Source organism: Moschus berezovskii, chromosome 20, assembly GCF_049115385.1.
Source record: "Moschus berezovskii isolate FMDL1 chromosome 20, NW_MosBer_1.0, whole genome shotgun sequence".
Taxonomy (NCBI): domain Eukaryota; kingdom Metazoa; phylum Chordata; class Mammalia; order Artiodactyla; family Moschidae; genus Moschus; species Moschus berezovskii.
The window spans coordinates 32131310-32155829 of NC_142479.1; the positions used below are offsets into that span (position 1 = coordinate 32131310).

At 51.3% G+C, this 24520-nt stretch overlaps 2 protein-coding genes across 5 annotated transcripts in view; one reads left to right on the plus strand and one right to left on the minus strand.

The window, feature by feature from the left end:
• Positions 1–13876, plus strand: part of SUPT6H (SPT6 homolog, histone chaperone and transcription elongation factor) — a 30828-nt gene extending 16952 nt beyond the window's left edge. For both annotated transcript variants that reach the window (XM_055402042.2, XM_055402050.2), the window contains exons 20-37: positions 470–546; positions 764–899; positions 1190–1327; positions 1406–1573; positions 2197–2324; positions 3450–3657; positions 4450–4597; positions 5033–5175; positions 6086–6226; positions 7499–7694; positions 8092–8330; positions 9267–9380; positions 9555–9679; positions 11340–11452; positions 11880–11957; positions 12049–12215; positions 12665–12852; positions 13101–13876. In XM_055402042.2, the coding sequence (XP_055258017.1) occupies positions 470–546; positions 764–899; positions 1190–1327; positions 1406–1573; positions 2197–2324; positions 3450–3657; positions 4450–4597; positions 5033–5175; positions 6086–6226; positions 7499–7694; positions 8092–8330; positions 9267–9380; positions 9555–9679; positions 11340–11452; positions 11880–11957; positions 12049–12215; positions 12665–12852; positions 13101–13287 (2694 nt within the window). In that variant the 3' untranslated portion in view covers positions 13288–13876. The remainder of the gene's footprint in view (positions 1–469; positions 547–763; positions 900–1189; positions 1328–1405; positions 1574–2196; positions 2325–3449; positions 3658–4449; positions 4598–5032; positions 5176–6085; positions 6227–7498; positions 7695–8091; positions 8331–9266; positions 9381–9554; positions 9680–11339; positions 11453–11879; positions 11958–12048; positions 12216–12664; positions 12853–13100) is intronic.
• Positions 13877–14985: 1109 nt separating this feature from the next.
• PROCA1 (protein interacting with cyclin A1) lies at positions 14986–22825 on the minus strand. Of its 3 annotated transcripts, XM_055402073.2 has the most exons (6): positions 22369–22824; positions 21697–21798; positions 18618–18704; positions 16508–16643; positions 16084–16239; positions 14986–16005 (listed from the first exon to the last, which is right to left on the minus strand). In XM_055402073.2, exons 2-6 carry the CDS (start codon positions 21707–21709, stop codon positions 15333–15335), a joined length of 1065 nt encoding a protein of 354 aa, XP_055258048.2. In that variant the 5' UTR covers positions 21710–21798; positions 22369–22824; the 3' UTR covers positions 14986–15332. The 3 variants fall into 3 exon arrangements, with proteins under 3 accessions (XP_055258048.2, XP_055258040.2, XP_055258055.2); XM_055402065.2 differs by lacking the exon at positions 21697–21798; XM_055402080.2 differs by lacking the exons at positions 18618–18704; positions 21697–21798 and having other exon boundaries at positions 22369–22825.
• Positions 22826–24520: the final 1695 nt, after the last annotated feature.

Here is a 24520-nt window from a genome sequence, read left to right on the forward strand (position 1 = left end):
CTGCTTCCAGCATTTGTGTTTCTCCCATGGAAGGAGAAATTTGAATTCATCTCGTGTGTATCCTTCTGATTTTTTCTTTAACGTAACAGTATCTTTCAATTTTATTGACAAGAGTTCCATTCTAAAACAATTTTCAGCAAACAACTCTTTTAAAAAAGAAAGAAAAAACTTAAAGTGGAGATCAGAATAGTCTTGACTGCCAGGCAGTGGTTCGTGTTAAAGGAAAGACCTGAGTGTGTTAACCACAGCTCACTTGTAAGCCAGATATGCAGTAATCGTAGGAAAGATTAACAGATGTTTAATTTTCAACTAGAGCTCCTAGTCACCTTGTTTTGTGTTCCAGTTAGACAACACAAGATGCATCATTCTTCTCTGTTCTTGTAAGGTCTCAGGCTACTTAAGGAGAGAAAAGCGCTAGAAAGCTCCCCTGTCCTCAGAGCCATTTAGCTCCAATTTTCTTTCACTCCAGGCTCAAGACATTGAAACTCTGAAGAAATTCCTTCTGAACAAAAAGCCTCACGTGGTGACAGTTGCAGGAGAGAACAGGTAGGGAGGGACAACAGGCGATTGGGCCAGGCCTAGCTAAAGTCACTCATCCTATATTATTGAAAACACATGATACCCTCCACTTCCAGGGGGTATCCCTGGAATATTGTACCCCTTTGTTTTCAAAGCTCCCTCCTCCCCGCTCCCAGCCCTGAGATAGTTCATCCCCGAGAAACTATCCAGAAATATCCCTGACCAGCACCCCTCCTTCTTCCAGGGATGCCCAGATGTTGATTGAGGATGTGAAGCGCATTGTGCATGAGCTGGACCAGGGTCAGCAGCTGTCCTCTATTGGGGTGGAGCTGATTGACAACGAGTTGGCCATCCTCTATATGAACAGCAAGAAATCGGAGGTAAGGCAGGAGCCCACCCTTAGGCTTCACACGGGCAAGAGCTATCAGCCCCAGGGAGATAAGGAGGCAAAGATTGTCAGGAGCACAGGATTGCACCTGTTCTCTTACCTGTGCATAAAATCTCCCATCATGCCAATCATAGTTCAGGTTGGGAGCCCCAGAGATTAAATTGGTCCCAAGAAAAATGGTCCCAGAATTGGTCCCTGACATCAAGCCAGGCAGTTTGGATTTCCTCTGACTGTTAGAGCTGAGGGGACTTTGTGGCACTTCTGAGCCTCATCTGACCTTAGGCAGAGTTCCGGGATTACCCTCCTGTGCTGAGACAGGCCGTCTCCCTGGCCCGGCGCATCCAGGACCCTCTGATTGAGTTTGCCCAGGTGTGCAGCTCGGATGAAGACATCCTGTGCCTCAAGTTTCACCCGTTGCAGGTGAGTAGGATTTGACAAGTAGGCCAAGGTGGACAGAGTGGCACAGTAACCTTATTCCTGCCTACTGTGTGTTGACAGGAGCATGTAGTGAAAGAAGAGCTGCTCAACGCCCTGTACTGTGAATTCATCAACCGAGTCAATGAGGTTGGAGTTGATGTCAACCGTGCCATTGCCCACCCCTACAGCCAGGCCTTGATTCAGTATGTCTGTGGCCTGGGACCTCGAAAAGGGACTCATCTCCTGAAGGTAGGATTGGGTTGAATCAGGAAAAAAAAGGAAAGTTCTTATTTCATTGAACCTTTACTTTCCCAGCATGGTTTGACAAGGGCAAGGTCAGAGAGGTAAAGACACTCACCTAGAGTCATGCAGCTGGTGAGAGTTGGGGCCAGACTTCGGCCTAGGTGGCCACAGTCCTGATCGTCACTGCTGCATTCTGGTGGCTCATGGAGAAGATAGCCTAAGCCATGATTTAGAGGAAGGTGAGAGTACGCTAGACACAGACCTCAGGATAGTGCGTTTTCTTCCCCCAGAGGAAAGAAAGGATTTCAATACAGAGAGGGGCATGTAGCAACCTTCTAGAGTATTTGTGGTAATTTTTTTCATAATGTAAGATGGGTACTTAAGTGTATATTTTACATCAACTTTGAAGCTGTACATTAGCTGTGTGTTGTCTTTGCTCGGCACAGTGTAGTTCTTTAGAATTAATTTTTTTAGTAGCAGTTAGTATGTTGTGCTAACTGCTCAGTGCTCAGTTAGCTCTCGGGGTGCTGGGGCAGCATCCCATTGTGGAAGGTTTCCCAGAGACCTGGAAACAGACCAGGAGGTGGGGCCTGTCTGCTGCTCCTGCTCACTCCAGGCTTCTCTTTCAGATTCTAAAACAGAACAACACCAGGCTCGAGAGCCGGACTCAGCTGGTCACCATGTGCCACATGGGTCCCAAAGTCTTCATGAATTGTGCTGGCTTCCTCAAGATTGACACCGCCTCCCTGGGGGACAGGTGATGCCCTCTGCCTGGGTGGGCCAAGAGGAGTTCTCTTGGGCTTTGCTTTGGGGTTTCGGGGATTAGGGCTATCAAAGGGCCACAGACTATTTAAATTAGGAAACGTTTTAAAGCCAAGAGTCTTTATTTAGTCAAGAGCCTCTGACCTATGGAAAAGATCAGTTCAATTATGTGAAGCTTTTCTGTGAGAGAAACATCAAAAGAACCAACTTAGTTTATCAACTGAGGACAGAAAACATAAGATTTGGTTCAGTAAACACAAACTTGTTCTGTTGTTATGATTTTTTGTGGCTCGATAAGGGTGGGAATAGTTGGGACAATGGAAGAGGAGTGTGGGGGTCTGAGGAGATAAGGAAGGGGGAGAGAGATTTGGTATGTTCTGAGATGATGTTATTGAGAGAAAGTTCTCTATTCACTTGGACTTTGGACTTCACTATTGACCTCTTCCTCTCCAGAAGTTATCAACTCAGTCTTTGGAGGATCTTTTCCACGGGCACATAGCTCCTCATTCAGTAATGGAAATCAGTGGGGAAATAGGCTTCAAGTTCTAAAACTTCATTTTCCACCCAGCTTTGCTGTAACACTCCACGAATAACATAGGTCCATGTGAGTGCACGGGCAAGACCAGCCTGGGAAGGCTTTATGGGGGAAAGTAGCTGTCAGCAAATTCTCAAAGGTCATCTTCCCCCTTCTTGTTTTATTTATAAGACTTGTATATATAATTTCATCATATAAAATTCAATAACATATAGAAATATTATGCAGAAAGTGGAAGTCCCCCATAATCCCACCCCCCAGAGATAACTGCCATAACAAGTTGATGTATACTACAACTTTTCTAAATTTTATTTTTGCTATGCATTTACTAATTACCCATTTACTACAAAAATGGGATCATATGGTTCATAGTGTTTTGCAGTGCATTTTTCACGTTATCAATATATCGTGGCCATCTTTCATGTCAGCACACACAGATCTACCTCATTCTTTGTAATGGATGTATAGTATTCCATTGTATGGAGGTACCCTAATTTATTTAACCAGTTCCCCATTGGTGGACATCTGGGTTGTTACTAGAAGCTTTTTGTTATATATCCTGCTCCTCTTCTGCCTCTCCTTCAGCACTGACTCATATATTGAAGTCCTTGATGGTTCCCGAGTTCACCCTGAGACTTATGAGTGGGCCAGGAAGATGGCAGTGGATGCTCTGGAATATGATGAATCAGCTGAGGATGCCAACCCTGCGGGAGCCCTTGAAGAAATCTTGGAAAACCCAGAGCGACTCAAGGACCTAGACCTTGATGCCTTTGCAGAAGAACTGGAGAGGCAGGTGGGTGACAGAGTGGAAGGCCTGGCCTAGATGAGAAGAGACTCAGGAAGCACATCCTCAGAGAAGCCCCAATACTATTAGTGTAAGAGACTTGATCCTCTCCCTCCCCATGCAGTACTGGGTTTACTCAAAAAAGTTTTCAGTCTGCTTATTAAGGAGCCAAGGACGTCTCAGAGACTGCTGTAGTCATTGTGGGGGGCATGTTTTGGGGGAGCTGGGAGTGAGGGGGTAGTAGTTTGCTTCTGGGGCCTCTTTCCTCCTTTCCAACTGTGCAGTTTTGCATTTGTTTCACACATTGTGATTCCATGAGGGTTTTTTTTTTTTTTTTGGCTGCACTTTGAGTCTTCATTGCTGTGCTCAGGCTTTCTTGAGTTGGGACGAGTTATGGCAAGTGGGGGCAGCTCTCGCGCCGACGCCCAGGCTTCTCATTGTGGTGACCTCTCTTGTTGCAGAGCATAGACTCTAGGGCCTCCAGGCACAGTAGTTGTGGTGCAAGGGCTCAGTTGCCCTACAGCAAGTGGGATCTTCCCAGACCAGGAATCAAACCTGTGTCCCCCACTTTGGCAGGCAGGTTCTTAACCCCTGGACCATCAGGGAGGTCCCCGTGAAGCATTTTTATTGTAGAACAGTGTTCCATGGCTAAGGAAAAGTTTGAAAAGCTGCTTTAGTAAATGTTGAGGGGAAAGAAAAGAAACCCTGACAGGAGCCAACTGGCTACTCCTTTCGTTGAAACCCCTGGTAGCTCAGGTTGGGGAGCAGTTGCAAGACTCTTAATGGGGGCTTCTTCCCCAGGGCTATGGTGACAAACACATCACGCTGTATGATATCCGAGCAGAGCTGAGCTGTCGGTATAAGGACCTCCGGACAGCCTACCGCTCTCCCAACACAGAGGAAATCTTCAATATGTTAACCAAAGAGACACCGGAGACCTTCTACATTGGTAAATCCTGGGTCTGTTTTCTTTAGTTGGAGGAGGATAAAAAGGGGTTGATGGGATAGTGTTTACTGTGTATGTTCAAGTCAGACTATAATTCCAACAGAATAAGGCCAGTTTGTACTGTGAGTGGGAAAGACCAGGGAAGCTTTTAAGAAGATTATAGAGCCCTAAACTGGAAGTCAAATTAGAGTTCAAGGTCAGATCATGCTTTTTAACCTGCTTTTGTGAGGTGTTCATGGGTCAGTCTTGTGGCTTCATTTTCCTGTCATCAAATGAAGGGAAGATCTCCCTCTTCGAGGATATGAAGGAAATCAAGGGAGATACTCGAGGACAGATGTTCTGTCACTAAACAGTTGGCGGGGAGGAGTTACCTCTCCAGTTCTCTCAGCCTTCTCCCCGTTCTCTTCCCTTCCTTCTCCTCCTCTCCCCTTCCTGCAGGAAAGCTCATTATCTGCAACGTCACCGGCATCGCCCATAGACGTCCACAGGGCGAGAGCTACGACCAGGCAATCCGCAATGATGAGACGGGGCTGTGGCAGTGCCCTTTCTGTCAACAAGACAATTTCCCGGAATTAAGCGAGGTATGTGCTACAGTGTTGTTGTGGTCCCTGAATGTTTGTGATTGCGTGATCTCAGTGCTCTAGAAAGGCGGTGAGAATGGGAGTAGTTTAGGTGACACTTTACCGTGGCAACACACAAAAAGGGAAGAGATCTGGAATGGACACAGGCCTAACTTAAAGTCCCTCCATGGCTGCTAGTCAGAAATCCATGTGCTCTTATTCTGTTCTCTACTCAGCCCTTAATCCTTGTTTCCCGTTGTCTGAGGATCGTGCTCAACCAGTTAAAGACGTGAGGAAGTGTAAGCATTTCTTACATACAGGGTGGGCACGGTGTGCCTATGCTTGTTAGAAGGTATCTGTAGACTCCCTTCAGTGTTTTCATCCTCCATACACATCTTAGTTTTTCCCACAGTCTTCTCGACATCATCTGCTCTTTTCATGGTTAGAGCTCATAAAAGCCATCCTGAAGCTTTTTTTGGATCTTCATATGTTACTTAGGCAGATAGTAAAATAGACCATTTCTCAACTTTACCCAGTAAAAGAAACTGGTGAGATTTGTTAAGGATGTAAAAGAGCCATGATGTGCTGGTTCACTGAAATGAGTTGTTCTTAGGTAACAAACAGATATTTCTTAAGCTCACAAGGTCAGGACAGAATGGGAGAGAGGGGTTTCAGTTGAAGCTGGAGGGACATATACAGTAAATTAACATAAAAGATTGATCTGCTGGCCAGTGGTGCCAAACATGAGTTACACATCAGGGAACCTAGGGGATATTCAAATTCTGTGTTGCTGGGTGGCTGAGTCATCATGTTCTCACATCGTGATGCCAGTGTCAGTGGTAAGATGGATTACAGCATTCCTGCCAGCTCTTTCCTGACTTTGGTCTCCAGAATCGTAATGATCAAGCTCTTCTCCTGATGCCGTCTTTAGGTCTGGAACCATTTTGACAGCGGTTCATGCCCAGGCCAGGCCATCGGTGTCAAAACACGGCTAGACAATGGTGTCACTGGCTTCATCCCCACCAAATTCCTCAGTGACAAAGTGGTAAAGCGGCCAGAGGAACGAGTGAAGGTAGGTGAATGACAGGGCTAAGGCATCTGGCGCTGTTTTCAGCAGCCCAAATCAGGCTGGCTTTGGGCTGTGCCCACCAGGAGTTAGGCTCTGTTCCCAGGGGCTCCTGGTGGGGAACATTTCGGAAGGATTTATAACCAGTTGAGTGAAGTCAGGGTAAGAAACATCTACCCAAATGAGGAGCAGTTTTTGTTCACTGCCTTTGTGAAACTTCATCAAGTTGCCAGCCCTTCCTGTGTGGGAAGCCGTGGTTTAGTCTGGCGGGCAGGAAGCAAGGCCCGGCATTCCATGCTGTGACGCAGAAAGGCTGAGCTCCCCTTCTGTTCTAATTTCTCTTGTCAGAACTGCTGTTTATTATGCACACACTGGATTCCAGCCCTTGATATTTACATATGTTGTCTCAAATCTGCTAGTCCAATGGAGAAGGGAATATTTATCTCCTGGTCTCAGAGAAGTTTTGAGTGCCATTTCCAGGATCATCCAGTTAGTGACATCTGCTAGTGGTACCAGATCTGCCAGATCTCTGGTTCTAAGTGTTGTTAACCCCTGAGAACCATGGACTTAGAAAGGCTGGGGAAAGACATTCCTAACACAGGCATCCCTCGTTCTATTGCACTTTACAGATACTATAATCTTTTAAAGATATTTAGCTTTTTTAAAGCATAACAGTGTTTAAAAAAAAAAGTGTTGCACACTTAATAGACTATAGTGTGACCATAACTCTTACATGTCCTAGGAAACTAAAAAACTCTAGTGACTCACTTTATTATGATGTTTGCTTTATTGGGGTGGTCTGGAACTGAACTTGAAATGTCTCCGAGGTATACCTGTAAATGGAGCTAGGGCAGTTTCCAAGAGAGCTGTGCAAATTGACTGGGTTTTGTCACTCTTTAAACAGAAGGGCTCAAATCAGGTTGAAAGTATAGAAAAACTGTTACTTTGCTTTTCCTCCTTAAAGGGCAGCCAGACTTGGCACACACCCTAGGAACAGTAGTTGGGCAGCTTTATGGGGAAAGAGAATAGTGCTGGTGACAAATCTCAGGAGACTCCTGTTGGTATTTCTGCCTAGAGCAGGAGGCATCAGTACTTGGCACAAACTAGTCTGCAGACCGAACTCAGCCCGGAACTCCTGCTATCCTGACACTCAGTGGCCGGCTGGCTCTGGACAGTCTGTCCACCTTTCTGCCTGTACTTTGCTGTCCTCACATGTAAAACGGGGCATCGGGCTAGACCGTCTCTGTCCCTTCCAGCTCAAATGTTCTGTGGATCTAGGTGGGAATGACTGTTCACTGCCGCATCATGAAGATTGACATCGAGAAGTTTAGTGCAGACCTGACCTGCCGCACCTCAGACCTCATGGACAGGAACAACGAGTGGAAACTGCCCAAGGACACCTACTATGACTTTGACGCCGAAGCAGCAGACCACAAGCAGGAGGAAGACATGAAGCGGAAGCAGCAACGGACCAGTGAGTACTCCCAGCCATGCCTATGCACCTCGAGTCCTGGCAGCCCTCCCTCCCCAGTATGTGTGTGCTGACTGCTCAGCTTCCCAGTGGGAGTGAGTGCTCAGCTCTGAGGCACTGAGGCCCAGAGGCAGCAGGAAAGGGAATCATAGGCCGGCCTGGGTGCCGGGGTCTTCTTGGGTCACATTTTCTTTGCTAATGCACTGGAACTACTAAAGTTTCATTCTCCCAGCACCCTAGGAGCCCAGGTTAACACATCCCTCACATCTGAGAATCCAGGCCCAGAGAGAGTGAAAGTCTCAGAATTTAGTATTGGATCAGAAATTTAGCCATGGCTTGTCTCATTGGGCTGGCTCCCCATCCCATCTCCTGACCTATGCTTCTTTCCTGCCCTCTTCAGCGTATATCAAGCGAGTGATTGCGCACCCATCCTTCCATAATATAAATTTTAAGCAAGCAGAAAAAATGATGGAAACCATGGACCAGGGTGACGTGATCATCCGACCGAGCAGCAAGGGCGAGAATCACCTGACAGTGACCTGGAAGGTCAGTGACGGCATCTATCAGCACGTGGATGTGCGGGAAGAAGGCAAGGAAAATGCCTTCAGCCTGGGAGCCACCCTATGGATCAACAGTGAGGTAAGAGGCAGCCCCTTCACATGCTAGCATCCCCACTCCTGCTTCCAGAAGCAAGCCCCTTCCACTGTAGTCACTTGTGTGCATTGTATGTATTCTAGCTACTCAGGACAGCAAAACTCAGGGCCCTTATGAAATGAGTAATTTGACAGCAATTTTGTATATATCGTGTTTCTTTCTCTGTCCTCCAAATTCTAAAATAGACTATCTAGAGAACCACTGGAGGAAGAGGAGAAATGCACATGCAAGTGCTTGTGTCCTCAAGCAGACACAGGCCAAATTTCTCTGTTCAGTGGAGAGAAATTTTATGAAAGCCCTTACTGTTCCCAAGCACTAAGGGAGAACTAAAGTTATGATTTAAGGGCTTTTGTGGACTTCCCTGGTGGCTCAGCAGGTAAAGGATCCACCTGCAATGCTGGAGACCTGGGTTGGGAAGATCCGCTGGAGAAGGGAACGACTACCCACCTCCAGTATTCTGGCCTGGAGAATTCCATGGACTGTATGGTCCATGTGGTCACAAAGAGTCAAACATAACTGAGAGACTTTCACGTCACTGGTGGCCCAGTGGTTAAGAATCTGCCTTACAATGCGGGGATATGATTTCGATCCCTGGTTGAAGAATTAAGATCCTATACGCCTCAGAGCAACTAAACCTGCCCACAGCAACTACTGAGCAGGTGCACTTGTGCCTCAATAACAAAGACCCAATGCAGCCAAATAAATTTTTTAACAATGTAAGGGATTTTGTGTCTTGAAAGCTAATAAAATTAGACCCAACTCACACTGGTGGGTAAGTTGAAGGGACTTTGCAGCAGAATGAGGCTACAGCAGGAGGGCTGGGGGAGTTCCTCCCCTCCCCTTGTTCTCTTCCAAGTGGACTTGAAAGGCTGGATCTCAGTTCAGAATGTGACACTCGGGGCTTTCACCTTCTTCCCACAGGAGTTTGAAGACTTGGATGAGATTGTTGCCCGCTATGTTCAGCCTATGGCATCCTTTGCCCGGGACCTTCTAAACCACAAGTATTATCAGGACTGCAGCGGTGGGGACCGTAAGGTGAGCCCAGGGCCCTGCGAGGGATGACCCCTCCCAGTCACTTAAGGATGTCTGGTTTCCCTTCAGTGTAGGGGATTGCTGCACTGGTGAAGGAGGTGTACATGGTGTGTGAGGCCAGACACTGTGTACCAAGCATGCTGCTATCCCAACCTCTCCCCCTCATTCTACCCCCAGAAATTAGAGGAGCTGCTCATCAAAACTAAGAAGGAGAAGCCCACCTTCATTCCCTATTTCATCTGTGCCTGCAAGGAACTGCCCGGCAAGTTCCTACTGGGATACCAGCCCCGGGGTAAACCCAGGTGAGCACTGGTGCTGAGAAGGTGCTGCCGCTGGGGTCCACAGACAGGCTCACAGGCCCCAAACAGTACTCTCTCTGGTTCTGCTTGACTGCCTTTCCCCTCTTACCTGTTTCGAGTGGAGGTTGGAGGTGGGGACAGAGGGTGATGATTTAGAGGCAAAAGGCAAAGACTGAATAAGAAAGGCGCTTTAATCAACCGGGTGAAAAAGGAGGTCCCTTCACCTCTTCTCCCTCCCAGGGAGTGATGGAAGCCACCAGACACTCTCTCCACCTGACTGGCAGAGATGGGGGCCAGCACGCTGATCTGTCCTCCGCTTCACCCTCACCAGGGCCTTTACCCTCACGCACTGGCTCCCTGCTGCTGTTGTGAACGTGTGCTAAAGGTGGAGTAGGTCTGGAGAGCATCTCTTCTTCCAGTCGCCAGCCTGCTCTGCTCCCTTCTGTGTGTGACAGCCAGGCTGGCCTCCCTCAGTATTCCGATATCTACATCTCTCCAGCACTCACACTGCACCAGACCAAGTCCTGTCTCCCTTAACCTCCTTTCTTGTGTCTGTTACTCAGACTGATGGCCAGACTTGCCTTCTCCACTCCCGCGTCCTCCTGCGATCCTTAGCCTCAGTCTGTGCCTCTCTGCTCTTAGTCCTGTACCACGTGCTTGCACATGGTGGGCTCCGTTAGGAGGTGCTCAGAGTACCAGCAGCTGTGGACCCTGCACCCTCGTGGGCACTTCTGGAATATCGTGATTGTTTCTGATTCACCAGCATGCTTCCGGAAGATGGCAGCCAGGACCACGTGGGGGTTGGAAACTGTTCCATGAGGAGCAGTTGAACAAACAGGGGACTGTAACCAGGAACAGAGGCCACGTGATAGCTTCCCATGGAAAGGGGCACAGACTCCATATGGTGCAAGAAGCAGTGTTGATCATACTCTGAGAACATTGACATGCTTAGCACTGGCTGTTGACAGCTGTGCTTTATTGAGCACAGTCCATTTTCGGTATTGTGATGAGTGCTTTAGACACTCTGTCCTGTTTATTCCTTGTAGGTTAAATGCTATGATTTCAGTGCTATCATCCTCTTCACAAATGAGGCTGAGATTCACCTTCAGTAACTTGGTACAAAAGTAACTTGGTATCGAGTAACTTGGTACAAAACCATATAGGTAGTGAGTTGGCAGAGCCAAAACTGGAACTGGATCTGAACCCAGAGCCTCTTATCCACTCTCTGCTCTGGGAAAGTGTTAAATGAGGACAGACCAGCCGCCTTCAAGAGGCACTTCAGATTTGGCTCATGGAGCACTGTGCTTTGCTGCCTGGGGAGGCCCCCCCAACCCCAACACTGTGATCTCTGTATCCCCCTCGACGGCTGTGTGGTGCCATCACATGGCAGCCCAGAATGGTGACCCAGCCCCCAGCAAGCCTTCTGGTGGCCTGTAGAGAGCACATCTAGGGCTGCTGACTCCAGGCCTTGTCTGGGCTTCTCTGTGCCCTCCTCACCTCACCAGAGTGCAGCCTCCTTTTCCAGGGTCAGGGACTGGCTCTTTTATCTCTCCTCCCCCTAGCACCCAGTGTGGCTACTTCACATGGTGGAGATCTGCTCTGGCCACTCGCTCACAACTGGCCACAAGTGGGATCTGATGCATATTTCCTTCCAAAATCCCAGGATAGAATATGTAACTGTGACTCCAGAAGGATTCCGGTACCGGGGCCAAGTCTTCCCCACTGTGAATGGCCTTTTCAGATGGTTTAAGGATCACTATCAGGATCCTGTACCAGGTGAGCTCTACTCTCTATGACTTCCAGAGTGTAGTTGAAGGGACACTTGAGCACAGAGTGAAGACAGACACTAACTCTTTATAGCAGAGGCTGAGACCTAGGCTGTCACTGTAGCTCTCAGTTCTATTCCCTTCTCCTAACATCAGGAAGGTCCTCCATCCTCTTTGCCTATGCAGCTTCCCTTTTTTTTTTTTTCAACTTATGTATTTATTTGGCCACACTGTGCAGCTGTGGGATCTTAGTTCCCTGATCAGAGATTGAACCCAGGCTCTCAGCAGTGAAAAGGCAGAGTTCTAACCACGGGACTGCCCGGGAATTCCCCCAGCTGCCCTTATTTCTACCCACCTCGGTACCTCTCCCAGCTCCCTGAGTTGTAAAAGTGGAAGTAGGTTTCTGGAGAGCTTCTCACTCGGGCTGTCTCTTATAGGCATCACCCCCAGTAGCAGCAGCAGGACCCGAACACCTGCTTCTATCAATGCCACCCCAGCCAACATCAACCTTGCAGGTGAGGAGCCCATGCCAGGCCTGGGGGTGAGAGGGATGGAGCTGGAAGGGCCGTTCCCTAATGTGCCCATCTCCACCTCTTGTGCTTACAGATCTGACGCGGGCTGTGAACGCCCTGCCCCAGAACATGACCTCACAGATGTTCAATGCCATTGCTGCCGTGACGGGCCAGGGCCAGAACCCTAATGCCACCCCAGCGCAGTGGGCCTCCAGCCAGTATGGCTACGGCGGCAGCGGAGGGGGCAGCAGCGCTTACCACGTACGTGGCCTGGGGAGGAAAGGCCCTGCAGAAGGTGGGGAAGGGTGAAAGGGGACAGTTATCCTTTACCAGCCTGTCCATAGACTGGACTCTGCAGGGCCCACCACGAGGGCCGCCTCAGGCAGGTGGGACTGCCACAGCATTAGGAGATGTCTCCAACAGATGTTCCTTGTTCTCAAGCCAACTGAGGGAAAGGGGAGTAAGAGTTCTGCCATTCCACAGAGTCTTTTGGGATCTTTGGAACCCAAACCCTCAAGCCTCTAGACTCAAGTGGTCAAGTGGTGGGCCCTGCTGTTGGCCTGCTTCTGCTGCTCAGAATCACACCCTGCTTAGGGGAGGGTCAGCTGGAAGGCTTTGTGCAGAGCCCAGATTGTCAGCTTGTCAGAAATTTACCAGAAGAGCAAATAAGCACAAAGCCCAGCCTAAACTCAACTGTCACCCTTCTCCAGGTATTCCCAACACCAGCCCAGCAGCCAGTGGCCACACCACTAATGACCCCCAGCTACTCCTACACAACGCCCAGCCAACCCATCACCACGCCACAGTACCACCAGCTGCAGGCCAGCACCACCCCACAGTCTGCCCAGGCCCAGCCCCAGCCCTCCTCCAGCTCCCGGCAACGGCAGCAGCAGCCAAAGTGAGTACACTGACAGTAGACAGGTCGTTAGTTGAGGTGGGTGCTCTGGATCTCCTGACAGCCATAAACCAGGTGGTGTTCCCTGGAGGACTGGTCTCTGGGAGAAGCCAGAATAATACTGCTGTCCATAGATGCGAGATCCATCTCTGCGAGAATGGAGGCCCCCAGGGTCTGCGGGGTGGGCTTTCTTCTGGCGAGCCGCAGGCTGAGTCGAGTCCTTGTATCACACACCCTGGTTCTCCCTCCAGGTCCAACAGCCATGCAGCCATCGACTGGGGCAAGATGGCAGAGCAGTGGCTGCAGGAGAAGGAGGCGGAGCGGCGGAAACAGAAGCAGCGGCTGACCCCTCGGCCCTCCCCCAGCCCTATGATCGAAAGCACCCCCATGTCTATTGCTGGCGATGCCACCCCACTCCTGGATGAGATGGATCGGTAGGGCACCTGCTCCTAGGACTCTGGTTACCTCTGAGGCTGGGAGAGACCTGGCTGCCCACTGCCTCACTCCCTGCCCCTCCTATTCTGTCCATAAAGTGGCGTGAATTGACGTTCTCTTTGGTGGTCAGCCTGGATGGGTGGCAGCCTGGATGGCCTTGCGAACTTGAGCTCAGTGTGCGTTAGGCAACAATCCTCCCCTCCAGGCCCTCACTGACCACCTGTCCTGGGACCAGGCTGGGAGCGGCATGTGGCAGGGAGGAAGAAGAGGAAGAAGGTGAGAGTGGAGTTTTGTGCTCTGCTCCCTACAAGCCATTTTGAGCTTCTGCCCTCCCTTGACTCTGGGCTGTGGCGGGGCCAAGTTCAGCACGCGAGTCTCCCCCACACTTGTCGGGGGAGGGATGCTATTTATTCAGTTTGGGACAGGAGAGTGAGTACTTCCACCCCGGTGCCAACAGCGGGGTGGCTGTCGAAGCAGGATGACGAGGGATGTAGGGGAGCAGTGCTGACCTGCCCAGCCCCCACCTGGCTGCCCTCACCCCTTGCTGCCACCGCTTCCTGCCTGTCATTTGAATAAACAGTGTTTCTACAGAGCACCTGACAAAGCCTCTCTCTCCCAAGTCTCCGGCTCTTGAGGGGGAGCTTTCAAAGCCATGTTGGGAGCTCTGCAGGCTCCCCTGACCCCAGACCTTCAGAGAGGCAGTGACTCACAGAGAAGCAGGTGGCTTCTGCATCAGACCCCCTAGGGTCACAGCGCTGTGACCTTGAGCAAGCTTTCTTGTCTGTAACACAGGATACCCACCTCAGCAGGCCAGCTGTGAGGACTGAGATAAAAGGTGTGATGGGTCAGTCCAGGGGCTGGGACCTCATCACACCTCAGTAAACGTTTGCACAGCTGTTGCTGCTCACACACGGCCACCCCATCCACTACCTTCTGGTCTTCTCTGCCATGCCAGGAAAAGGCCAAAAGTCAACCTGGGTTTCTCCACTTGAGCCTTGCACCTCTCCCCACTTTTAGCTGACTGGGCCTTGGGAGCTGACCTCTACATGAGTTGCCCCAGGACAGGCCCTACACTCACCCGGTCCCGCCCACGCAGCCCTGGCAAGGGTCCCTTCGTCTAGCTCGCTGCCTCTTTAGTTCTGAATTGATCTTCCTGTATTCCTTCGCGTTTTGTCTCACAGCCCTGAGAAAGCAAGGCTTTCCCCTCCCTTTTCTCTGTCTGAGGACTACTGCCCATACTTGGTGGGCTTCCCACCTGACATCTTCATTCAAGATCCCTTTGAAAAAAAAAAAGATCCCTTGGGCTGTTTCTTGGCAGGAGTTGGGTGGAGGGGCTTGCCTTTTGACAGGAATTCAGTTCCTTTCCTTTCAGCACAAAAGGTTTCTAGAAGGGGGACTTGCCTGATGCCTGCCGATGCGGGGGACACGGGTTCGATCCCTGGTCTGGCAAGATCCCACTGAGCCCATGCTCCGCAACCAGAGAAGCCACCACAATGAGAAGCCCAAGCACAGCACCAAAGAGCCAGTGCAGCCAAAAAAAAAATTATATAACTCTTTTAAAGAAGGGGGGTGGGGACAGTTTAGAAGGGCTGAGCGGGACCAGGGCCAACCAGCTGGGAAGATCGTGTTCCCTTTGATGCCACCAGCACCTTCCCCGGGGCCACTTAAGAGTAGGGAAAGGCCAGGCACGGTGGCACAGAGTTGGTTAAAAGGTTCAATTTATTACGGGTATCACTGCACACAGTACTGCCCATCACCAGATGGGTTTCACACAGACCTGTCTCCTGGTCGACAGGAAGTCGCCTTCCCACCCAGTTGTGCCTGGACCTAGGATGTTACAGAGAAATGGGCCTTCCCTGCCCACCCACCTACCTTCTCTGGACTTATCTTGAAAGACGGACTGCCCTTCAGAAACCCCCACAGCCCCTTAGCCCTTTGGCTCCGGCCATGCCCAGAGCCCACCGCCTGCCCCCACAAGTAGGTTGGAGGGAGAGAGAAGCAGGGGTCAGCTACAGGCTTGATCTCATTTATTCTTCACCTTGGTCGCCTCAACTGAGATTGGGGTTTGATGCTGGGGGAGATCTCCTCTTGTTGACCTTCTTGACTGGCGAGGTCTTCAAGCCGGGCTTCTTGACCTGGACCCCGTTCTTCTCTCTCTTCCTGGGTGATGAAGACTCCACAATATCCTCGCTGGAGGGTTCCTCCCGCCCAGGGCCGTTGTAACTGTCCTCACTCTCCAGATCCTGCCGGCTGTCTGGGCTGGACTCTGACATCCTGGCCAACTCTCTTGGGCTTAACGATCTGCTTAAGTCCGGAGGTGATTCCGATTTAACTGGGCTTTTCTTCTTCGTCAACTTGCCCTTCTTGACTTTTTTCTTCACCTTTGCCTTTTCCTTTTCATCCGTCTCCTCCTCCTTGTCTTTCTCTTTTTTTTTCTTTATCTTCTTGATCACCCTGTTGCCCTGGGACTTCCCAGTGGGGCTTTCAGAACGCCAGATGGTGATGGGAGCTGCTGAGTCAGGGGCACCCGTGATCATGCTCATGCCTGTGTCGGTGGGGGTGGGGGTGGGCCCCACCTGGGTCGGGATGGGAGGCTTGCTTTCCTCCTCCTCCTCCTCCTCCTCTTCCTCCTCCTCCTCCTGGTTTAGGTCATCTGCCCCACACTCATGGTGGATGGGATGGTGGATCACTGCCACGGAGACAGGCCTGTAGCTCTTGCACCTGTGAGGGAGGAGGGCAGGGCAAGATGACTGACAGAATGTGGGGGCCAGTGCCCCCTTTCCACCTGCCAGAACTCACCAGCCGTACCAGAACCGCTCCACACATTCTTCCTCTGGGATGAGCTCAAAGCATGGGGACTGGATAATGTCAAAACAGGTTGAGTCCACGTCTCGGGAGCAGGTTGGGCCCACATCTCCAGAGCTGCTATTCGTCTTCTCTGAGCAGTCCTTCAGCCTGCCACACAGGGGACTCAGCCTGGCTCCCATGCCTCCATGGCTCCCCAAGGGCCCAGAGTGAGAAGCCTAAGGGACAGCGGGCTTCCACTGTGCTCAGCCCAGGCTGCCAGAAGACCACCCGCCCCACAGCCCCTGGAGCAGAGCCGGGCTTACAAAGCTGGGGCCTGGAGGGCAGCGCTGGCGTGGGGAGCCACAATGGACATTTTGGACCTGGGTCTGTCCAGGAGTCTGCCCTGGGCTGCGGGTCCCCCGAGGAGCGGCCTTACCTCGAGTCGCAGTCACAGTGGCTGAGAGAGTGCAGGTGCACGTCGTGGTGGACACAGTCAGAGGAGAAGGGGTGGGCGATGTGCCCGGCACACTTGCTGTGTTTCCAGCAGCACCTGTCAGTGTTCTTGAATTCACCTGGTGGGTAAGAGCCTGGGTCACACAGCGGCCACGGCGGCACACCTGGCTCTCCCCTCCCACAGCTCAACCTAAAGGTTTCATCTGCCACCACCTTCCCTCCCCCACAGTTGTGTTTTGTTTTTGGCCTCACTGTGCAGCTTGTGGGATCTTAGTTCCCCTGACGAGGGATTGAACCTGAGGGCTCCAGCATTGAAAGCACTGAATCCTAACCCTTCTGGACTGCCAGGGACATCCACGCGCACACAGCTGTCTTTACTGCTTGGTAGTAGTCGCTCGGCCCAACAGTACCTAGGTCTCAGCCTCTCCTCTCCCCAGCCCATTTCATGTGAATCTGCCTGCCCCTCGCAGACTACCAGGACAGTGTCTCACCAAGGTCCCCACCAGTCCCATGCTGTCTGGTAACACCTGCCTCTTCCCCTCCCCTGCCTTCTATGGGAGCCCCACCTGCCCAGGGCCCTCCACTGACTCCCACCTGCCCCTCATCCATTGCTCAGAGCTGTCAGCTGACCCCATGCGCAGAGTAACTCAGGGAGGAGAGGGTCAAGAGGAGCCAGTTCCGATTAGTACAGACCAGAGGGGAGACCGGTGTCCCACCCCTCCCAGCCTTTGAAGCGGCTCTAGCTCCAGGTCCCGCTATAGCAGGACGGCTCAAGCCAGGGAGGAGCCTGCCTGAGTGCCAACCCCCCCACCCCCGCATCATGCCCCTGGGCTTGTCTCTTCTCCTTCCTCCTCTCTTCTCTAAGCCTCTTCTCCCTCTGATGCCTGTCTCACCCTCACTTGTCTCCCCTTTCCCTGCTCCCTCCTTATCAAGTTCCCATTCCCCATCCATTCTCTCCCCAGTCCTTAGAGCCACAAACTTGAACAACCCACCCTTGTAGATGGCACAGGGGAGAAGCTGCCAAGAGATGACTGGAAATAGGGGAGGCCCCCGAGGAAAGATGCCTACCTCTTTAGCTAGGATGCATCAAGCCTGTATGCACACTGGTCTCGCCCAGCCTCCACTCCCACTGCCTCACCTCTGACCCCGCCTAAGGCCCCGGTGACTTTCCCCTTGGGTCACCATCTACAACATAAGCCCTTGAAGGGACAGGGCACCTTCCTGCAGGTTCCCCCTGAACCTCGGCTCCAGGTGCTCATGAGTTCCAGTTCCATATGGCTTGGGGTGCTGTGGCTGGCTGACTCCCTCAGAACAGGCCAGGAGGACTGTGCCTTTATCCAGCCCCTACACGGGGTGGAACTGGAGCAAGACTTCACACTGGCCTCCAGCCAGCAGTTAACTCAGGCTGGCCTTAAAGTTACTCCAGATGACCTTAAAGGACTTAAGAGGTGAGACAGAAGCTTGGTCTGAGCCTTCCTCACCTTCCTCATCCCTTCCCTTCCCCCCACCAGGCTGTGGGGGGCCTGGGTCCCCCATACACCCCGATCCATTTAGTGGCCTCCCTTTGTGCTTCCTTTCCTCCCACACCCCTTCTCCAACTGTGGGGGAATAAGAGTCGTGCATGGGAAGGCAGGACCTTGGAACACCATCACCACTGCCTCAGGGTTTCTCCAGCACTGCTCTGCTGCAGCAAAGGGCAGCAGAGTGGCAACTGCCCCGAACTTGTAGTCAGGCCTGAGTCCAAGTTGAGTTGGGTGACCTAGGGGCAAGTTACTTTACTTCTCTGAGCCTTCATTTCCTTACTCACAAAACAGGAATGATGGTAATACCTCTTTGCAGTGTTGTTGAGAGGCCTCAGTTCACACATGTCAAAGATATTTGTGCGCCATAAAGGGCCGTACAAAGGAAGGAGGTGACTGCGGCCTCCAAGAAGGGGTGGCCCTCTCTGCGGGGCACGAGAAGGGGCTGGGGTAGGGCAGCTCGGTGACCCTTTCAGGACCAAACACCTCCCTCCCTCCTGCCTACCACCAGGTGAGGGGACCCCTGGGGCCAGAGATTTCCACACACCCCGCCCCCCTTGGAGGAGGACCCACCTTCAGAGGATAAAGTAGAAGCATCTGTGCTGGACGCCACACTAGCCAGCAGATGTCCTCTCCCCCAGCTGGGCAACCTGTTTATATCTGAGAGAGTACACAGAGGTAGCAGCAGCCGCCCCTCCCCACGCCATTCACTCAGAAAACAGTTCCTAAGAAGCTCCAGGGACAGCCCCCAGGAGATGCAGAGATTAAAAGACAATAGTCCCTGCTCTCAACAGGGGCTGGGGGACAACAGGGGCTGGGGAGGGGGTGAGGAGACACAGTCTGTGTGACAGTACGGGACAGTGGTGTGAGGCAGGCCCTGATAGGGACAGGGTGGGGAGGAAGGCCTGTGGGAGCAAGGACACCCACTGAAATGGGGGCACGAGGCTTCTTGGAAGAAGCATAATAGAAGTATAATCTTGAGGGAAGAATAGGGTGAGCCAGAGTCTAGGTAAGAGGGGACAGTTTCAGGGAAGAGATCGTCCCAGGGTGTCCCCAAACAAAACTCCAAATGACAGCAGCTCCATCAGCAACCACAGAGTAGAGTCTGCACTTCCTTTTCCTTCCTACAGTTAGTTTTGTCCTTTGAGGGTACTGGACTTAGTTCTGCTTAAGAAAAGGAGATGACTGCTTTGGGACTTCAGCTGGGCCTTCAGTGATACTTGGTCATCATCCTATAGGTCTCTGGTCAGCTCTGTCTGTTTTCCATACACAGGAAGTACTCAAGTGAATGAAACTCTGAACGCTTCCCTGGAAATTTGTACCCCGCGACTGTTGCTCTCAACGCATCATTTTGTGGGCTTCATCTGTGGCTGCTCCTACCCCCATCGACTTCTAGCCTCCTTCCTCCTTGTCCAAGCACCTGAACTCTAGGTCCCAGACAGAATTCTCACCTGCCTCTTTCATGTTTGTTTTTCTTCTTACAGGCTATGAACATCTTTAAACAAAACATTCTGTGAACCCTATTTCTCCTTATGTCACTGCATAGCCACCCTTCTTCCTTTTCAATCCAGGTTTATTCACTCCCTCATTTAACAGATGTATTGAACAGCTTCACTGCTGCTGCTGCTGCTGCTGCTGCTAAGTCGCTTTAGTCGTGTCCGACTCTGTGCAACCCCATAGACGGCAGCCGACCAGGCTCCGCCGTCCCTGGGATTCTCCAGGCAAGAACACTGGAGTGGGTTGCCATTTCCTTCTCCAATGTATGAAAGTGAAAAGTGAAAGTGAAGTCGCTCAGTCGTGTCCGACTAGTAGCGACCCCATGGACTGCAGCCCACCAGGCTCCTCTGTCCATGCGATTTTCTAGGCAAGAGTACTGGAGTGGCTTGCCATTGCCTTCTCCGGAACAGCTTCACTAGGTACCAGCAAAGGAGGCCCAGTCCCTACCTTCAGTGAGCCAAGTCTTGACCTTTGTCTTCTCCAGCCACCTATAGCATGGCAGCCATCCCTGCCCTTCTATCAGAAGAGCCCAAGCAAAGGCCACCAGTGATCTAATAGCCAAACCCAGTGACCTTCTTGACTCATCTCACTGACCCTGTTGATCAATCAACCTCTTTCTTCTGCAGACTCTTCCTTTGGCTCTCATGACACACCTCTCTCATCTCTTTCTTCCTTCCTAGCTTTTAATTCTTTCCTAACTTCTTTTCTGGCCTGTACTCCTTAAATTGGTGATGACCAGGGTTCTTTTGCTGGCCTCCTTCTCAGAAGACTCTACAGACTTGTCTTGGATAATGTTATCCATTTCCATGGTTTCAACATCCACTAATAAAATGACACAAATCTCAATCTCCAATGCATACTGCTTTCCTGAGCACATAGCCTATGTCATCTAGAACATTCTCAAAACATCAGACCAGCACATGTCATATGAACCCACCATCTTCCCCTACCCTTCATTGAAACACTGTCTCTTGTAACTTCCATTTCAGAGAGCAACAGACACCTCAGCTAGAAATCTAGAGATCATCCTTTGCCTCACTTCTCACCAACTCAATGACCAAGTCTTGCCATGCCTACTTGTCCCTACATCTGACTCTGATTCACACCTATCAATTATCTCTGACACAGACAGCTGGAGTAGTCTCCCACATGGCCTCCCTAACTTCTGTCTTACTCCTTACATCCACTCCTCACAATGCAGCCAAACTGGTTCACCACGTTCCTCCTCTTTAACAGCACTGCACTACCTTCAGGATGAGGTGCAAACTCTTCATCATGACATAACTGGTCCCCCAACTGATTGACATGAGCAGAAGAGAATAAAGCCCTATTGGTGCCACAAGAAGCTGTGGCATTGGAGATTCTGTTCAGGGTTCAAATCTGGGGACTTTTCTGGGGAAAGAAAATTGACCTTCAATGAGCATTTTCCCAGGGTCAGGCAATGTGCTGGGCTTTTATAATATGCCATTGATTCTAAATCCTCACCAAAGCACATTTTACGGATGGGGACACAGAGACTTACAATAAATAACTTGTCCAAAGAAGCAAGTTAATTGATGACAGAGGTAGGATTCAAATCCAAATATTCTTGGCTCCACAGTCTAAGCCCTTTCAGTCTGTCTACTTGTGGTTCCTTTTCAAAACCTGTCCTGCCAGCTATCACTTCTCACTACAACTGCTTTTCACCTCTAACACAGCCAATTCCTCACCCTCTGGTTTTACTCAATCCTGACTCCACAACCTCCTTTATCCATCCTGGACCCTAAAGGTCAGGCCAGAGGGACCTGAGCCAGGATCAGGATTCAAACTCTGCTTGGTCTCTCCAGAGTCACCATGGAAGAGGCTTATATGCAGGGTCCACTGACTAACCGCCCCTCCCCCCATATCCCCAAGAAGCCTTGACGGTCATAACTATAATGCCAAGGGGAGGGATTTAATAACTCTTCTCAGATCTGAGGAAGACAACCTGCTCTAGTTTCCAGCTGAAGCAGCAATCTGAAGCTCCTGCAGCAGAAGTGATTGAAGATGGCCATAGGGGAGACCCCATAATGAATGAGTGACACTGAATGAGAGAGCTTAAAAGGAAGAGGGACACTTGAGGTCTCTTTCTCAGTAGGACGTTAATCGAGGTTCAGGGACCTAACTCAAAACTCACAGGTGATGCTCATTTGTACAGTCCTCCCAGTCTTGCGAGCTGAGGAGCTGCCCCTGCCCTTGCGGCACAAGGGTTAGGGTTCCAGGTCGGGCGCCCGAGCAGCTGAACGGGGGAGGGAGGTAGGGAGGGGGGAAGGAGGAAGGAAGGGAGGGAAAAACCAAGGAAGGGAAGGAGGGAAGAGGAGGGAGCTAGGCAGGGCAGCTCCGGTTTCCTTGGAAATGCCGCCCCGGCCCCGCCCACCTCTGGAGACGATTGTGATGTCACGCGTGGAACTTCCAGCTTTTTTCCTGCCCTAAAGTCAATGGAACCGCCGGCCCCAACCCCAGCGACTGGACCATGGGTTCCAGCCAAACACCTCACTTCCTGCCTAGCGGCTGAGGCACAGCAATGCCTTCCAACCCGACAACCAGAGATCGTAGCTCTGGCTCCAACCAGACGACCCCCGTCCAACCCGCAAGCGGTTCTCCAGCTCTCCTGTCCCTATTGCTCGATCATTGGTCCAAGGCTCGAGTGAGCCCGCCCCCAGGCCCTAACTCCGCCCCAGTCAGCCTTTGGCCCCGCCTCCTTCGTCGGGCTCTCGGGTTCCACCCCCTCCTCGGATTCTCAGGCCAGTCCCCCGTGCCACGCCCCAAGCTGGAAGCCCACCCCTAATCTGCCACGCCCCCTCTTTACCGGTGCTGCTCTCGTCCCACGAGCTGGCATCGTCCTCAGTTTTTTCCTTAGTCCACCTTTCAATCCTCAGTGTCGTCCTGACCCACATATCTCTCCGTCTAGTTCTTCGTCTCTACAAGACTCTCCCACGCAGAAGTCCAACCCTGAACCTCAGCTTGGCCGAGCCCACTGTAAACCCCAGTCTCAGCTTCGCCCCAGGCCAGGTCTTAACTCCGCCGCATGCTTGCCCAGTCTCCCGTCTCCCTCTGCTCTAGGTTGCGTTGTCTTAGCCCAAGTCTGAGCTTCAGCGGCGCTCTTCATCCGGGGCCTCCTAGCTCCTTCCGGGCCCCTCCCTCTTTGCTCCACTGTAACCTTAGCACCTCCCCCGTATCTCAGGCCTAAACTTTAGCTCGGCCGCTCAGGCCCTGCCCTCAGTCCCATCCCTAGTTCCTCTCCAGATCTGCTCCCGGCTTAGTCCTACCCCCAGAACCTAGCCCCGCCCCGACTCCGTTCTTAGCCCCGCCCCAGCCATTCTCTCAATCTCCCGGCCCCTCCCAATCCTTCCGAACCCAACCGCAGCCCTTAGCCCCGCCCCCAATCTACGCTCGGGGCCTTGCGCGTCCGCCTGGGGAGCTGCTCCCACCAATCTCCAACCCTCCATCCAGGATTTCAGGGCCTCTCCTTCCCTGGCGGAAGGACGGGCTCGCTCTTTCTCTTCCCCAGCAGGGCCCTCCACCGGAGCCCAGCGAAAGAAGACGTTATACCGGATCCCAGCCCCGCGACGGCCCCCACCCCAAGCTACCCCTCCTACTTCTATGGGACTCCCTGTCCCAGTGACAATACTGCCCAATATAGATGTCAACATGGAGTCGGAGGAGCGGGGAAGGGGAAGGGCGAGTGTGCAGAAAAGCCAACTCTTCCAGAATAGCGTAGCAGGTAAGAACGGTAGCAAAGGACAGAGGGGTTGCTTACTGGGAACTAGGATTGAGGTTCCTGTCTTGGCCTCTTAGGATGATGACACCAGGCCACAGGTGTCCTTCCTTTCGTGGCCCGAATATCTGAGACACTTCCAGCTAATCTCTGGCTCTGGGTCAGATGTCAATGGGGAGCTCTTCACCCAAATTGTTATTTTAATAGTTAAGGTTTTTAAGCTCTTCCTATGTATGTATTGGAGCGTCCCAGTTGGCACAAGTAGTAAAGAACCTGTCCCTGGGTTGGGAAGATCCCCTGGAGGAGAGCATGGCAATCCACTCCAGTCTTCTTGCTTGGAGAATCCTATGGACAGAGGAAGCTGGCAGGCTACAGTCCACGGGGTCGCTAAGCGTCAGACACGACTGAGGCGACTTAGCATGCATACATGCATGTATGTATTAGTGCTTTATCTTATTTCATCCATGAAATGAATGATGAACGTGCTCCTCCTTTACAGAGGAGGCAACTGGGAGTTCCCTGGTTGCCTAGTTAGGATTCCAGTCTTTCACTGCCATGGCCTGGATTCAATCTCTGGTCAGGGAACTGAGATTTCATAAACTCAGCACACATTCCCCCCAAAAGAAAATAATAACAATAGAGATGAAGAAACTAAGGCACAGAGGAGAAGTGACTTGTCTGAGTGTCCCAAGATGTACAGCAAGGTTTCAAATGCAGATACTCCTGCTTAGAGCACATTTTTTTTTTTTTGAAAGTGGGAAAAATGTCTTATTTTTAATCCAATTTAGTTTTTAACTGTTTTAAAATATAAAAATGTGCTACTCATAATTTTATGTTTATATCACTAATATAGTTAGATGTTATCAGCACATCTAAGAGCCCTGCCTTTACCTTCCTGGGCCTTCTGGTCAACCCAACAAGCACCCAAAACTCACTTCTGTGTTCCATACTATAAAAAATACTTCTTTTTTTTTAAAGGCAGGAAGAAGGTGAAAAAAATATTATCCAATGGTGGACTTACATATAAGCACCAAGTGGCAGGAGACATTTGGGGGGAAGGGACCAAAGGAAAGGAGCTCTTAAAGATCTCAAAGGTTGCTCAGATGTCATCCAGTGAGGGCCAAGTGCATCCCTCTACATGTGGTCCCTGAGTTCCCAGCCTGCCTGAGCCATGCCCAGAGGAATGGCCAGAATGGCAGCAGAAGGCTCCAGTCCTAAGATCACCATATAGCTCTGCCCATTC

What these genes read in the sequence shown, in the direction of transcription:
- PROCA1 (XM_055402065.2), bottom strand. Translation starts at nt 22,456, where the DNA reads ATGTGGGTCAGGACGACACTGAGGATTGAAAGGTGGACTAAGGAAAAA. An exon ending in GTGGGACGAGAGCAGCACCG is followed by an intron (nt 18,705 to 22,368) that starts GTAAAGAGGGGG and finishes GTACTCTCTCAG; the next exon opens with ATATAAACAGGTTGCCCAGC. An exon ending in GAGCGGTTCTGGTACGGCTG is followed by an intron (nt 16,006 to 16,083) that starts GTGAGTTCTGGC and finishes CCTCCCTCACAG; the next exon opens with GTGCAAGAGCTACAGGCCTG.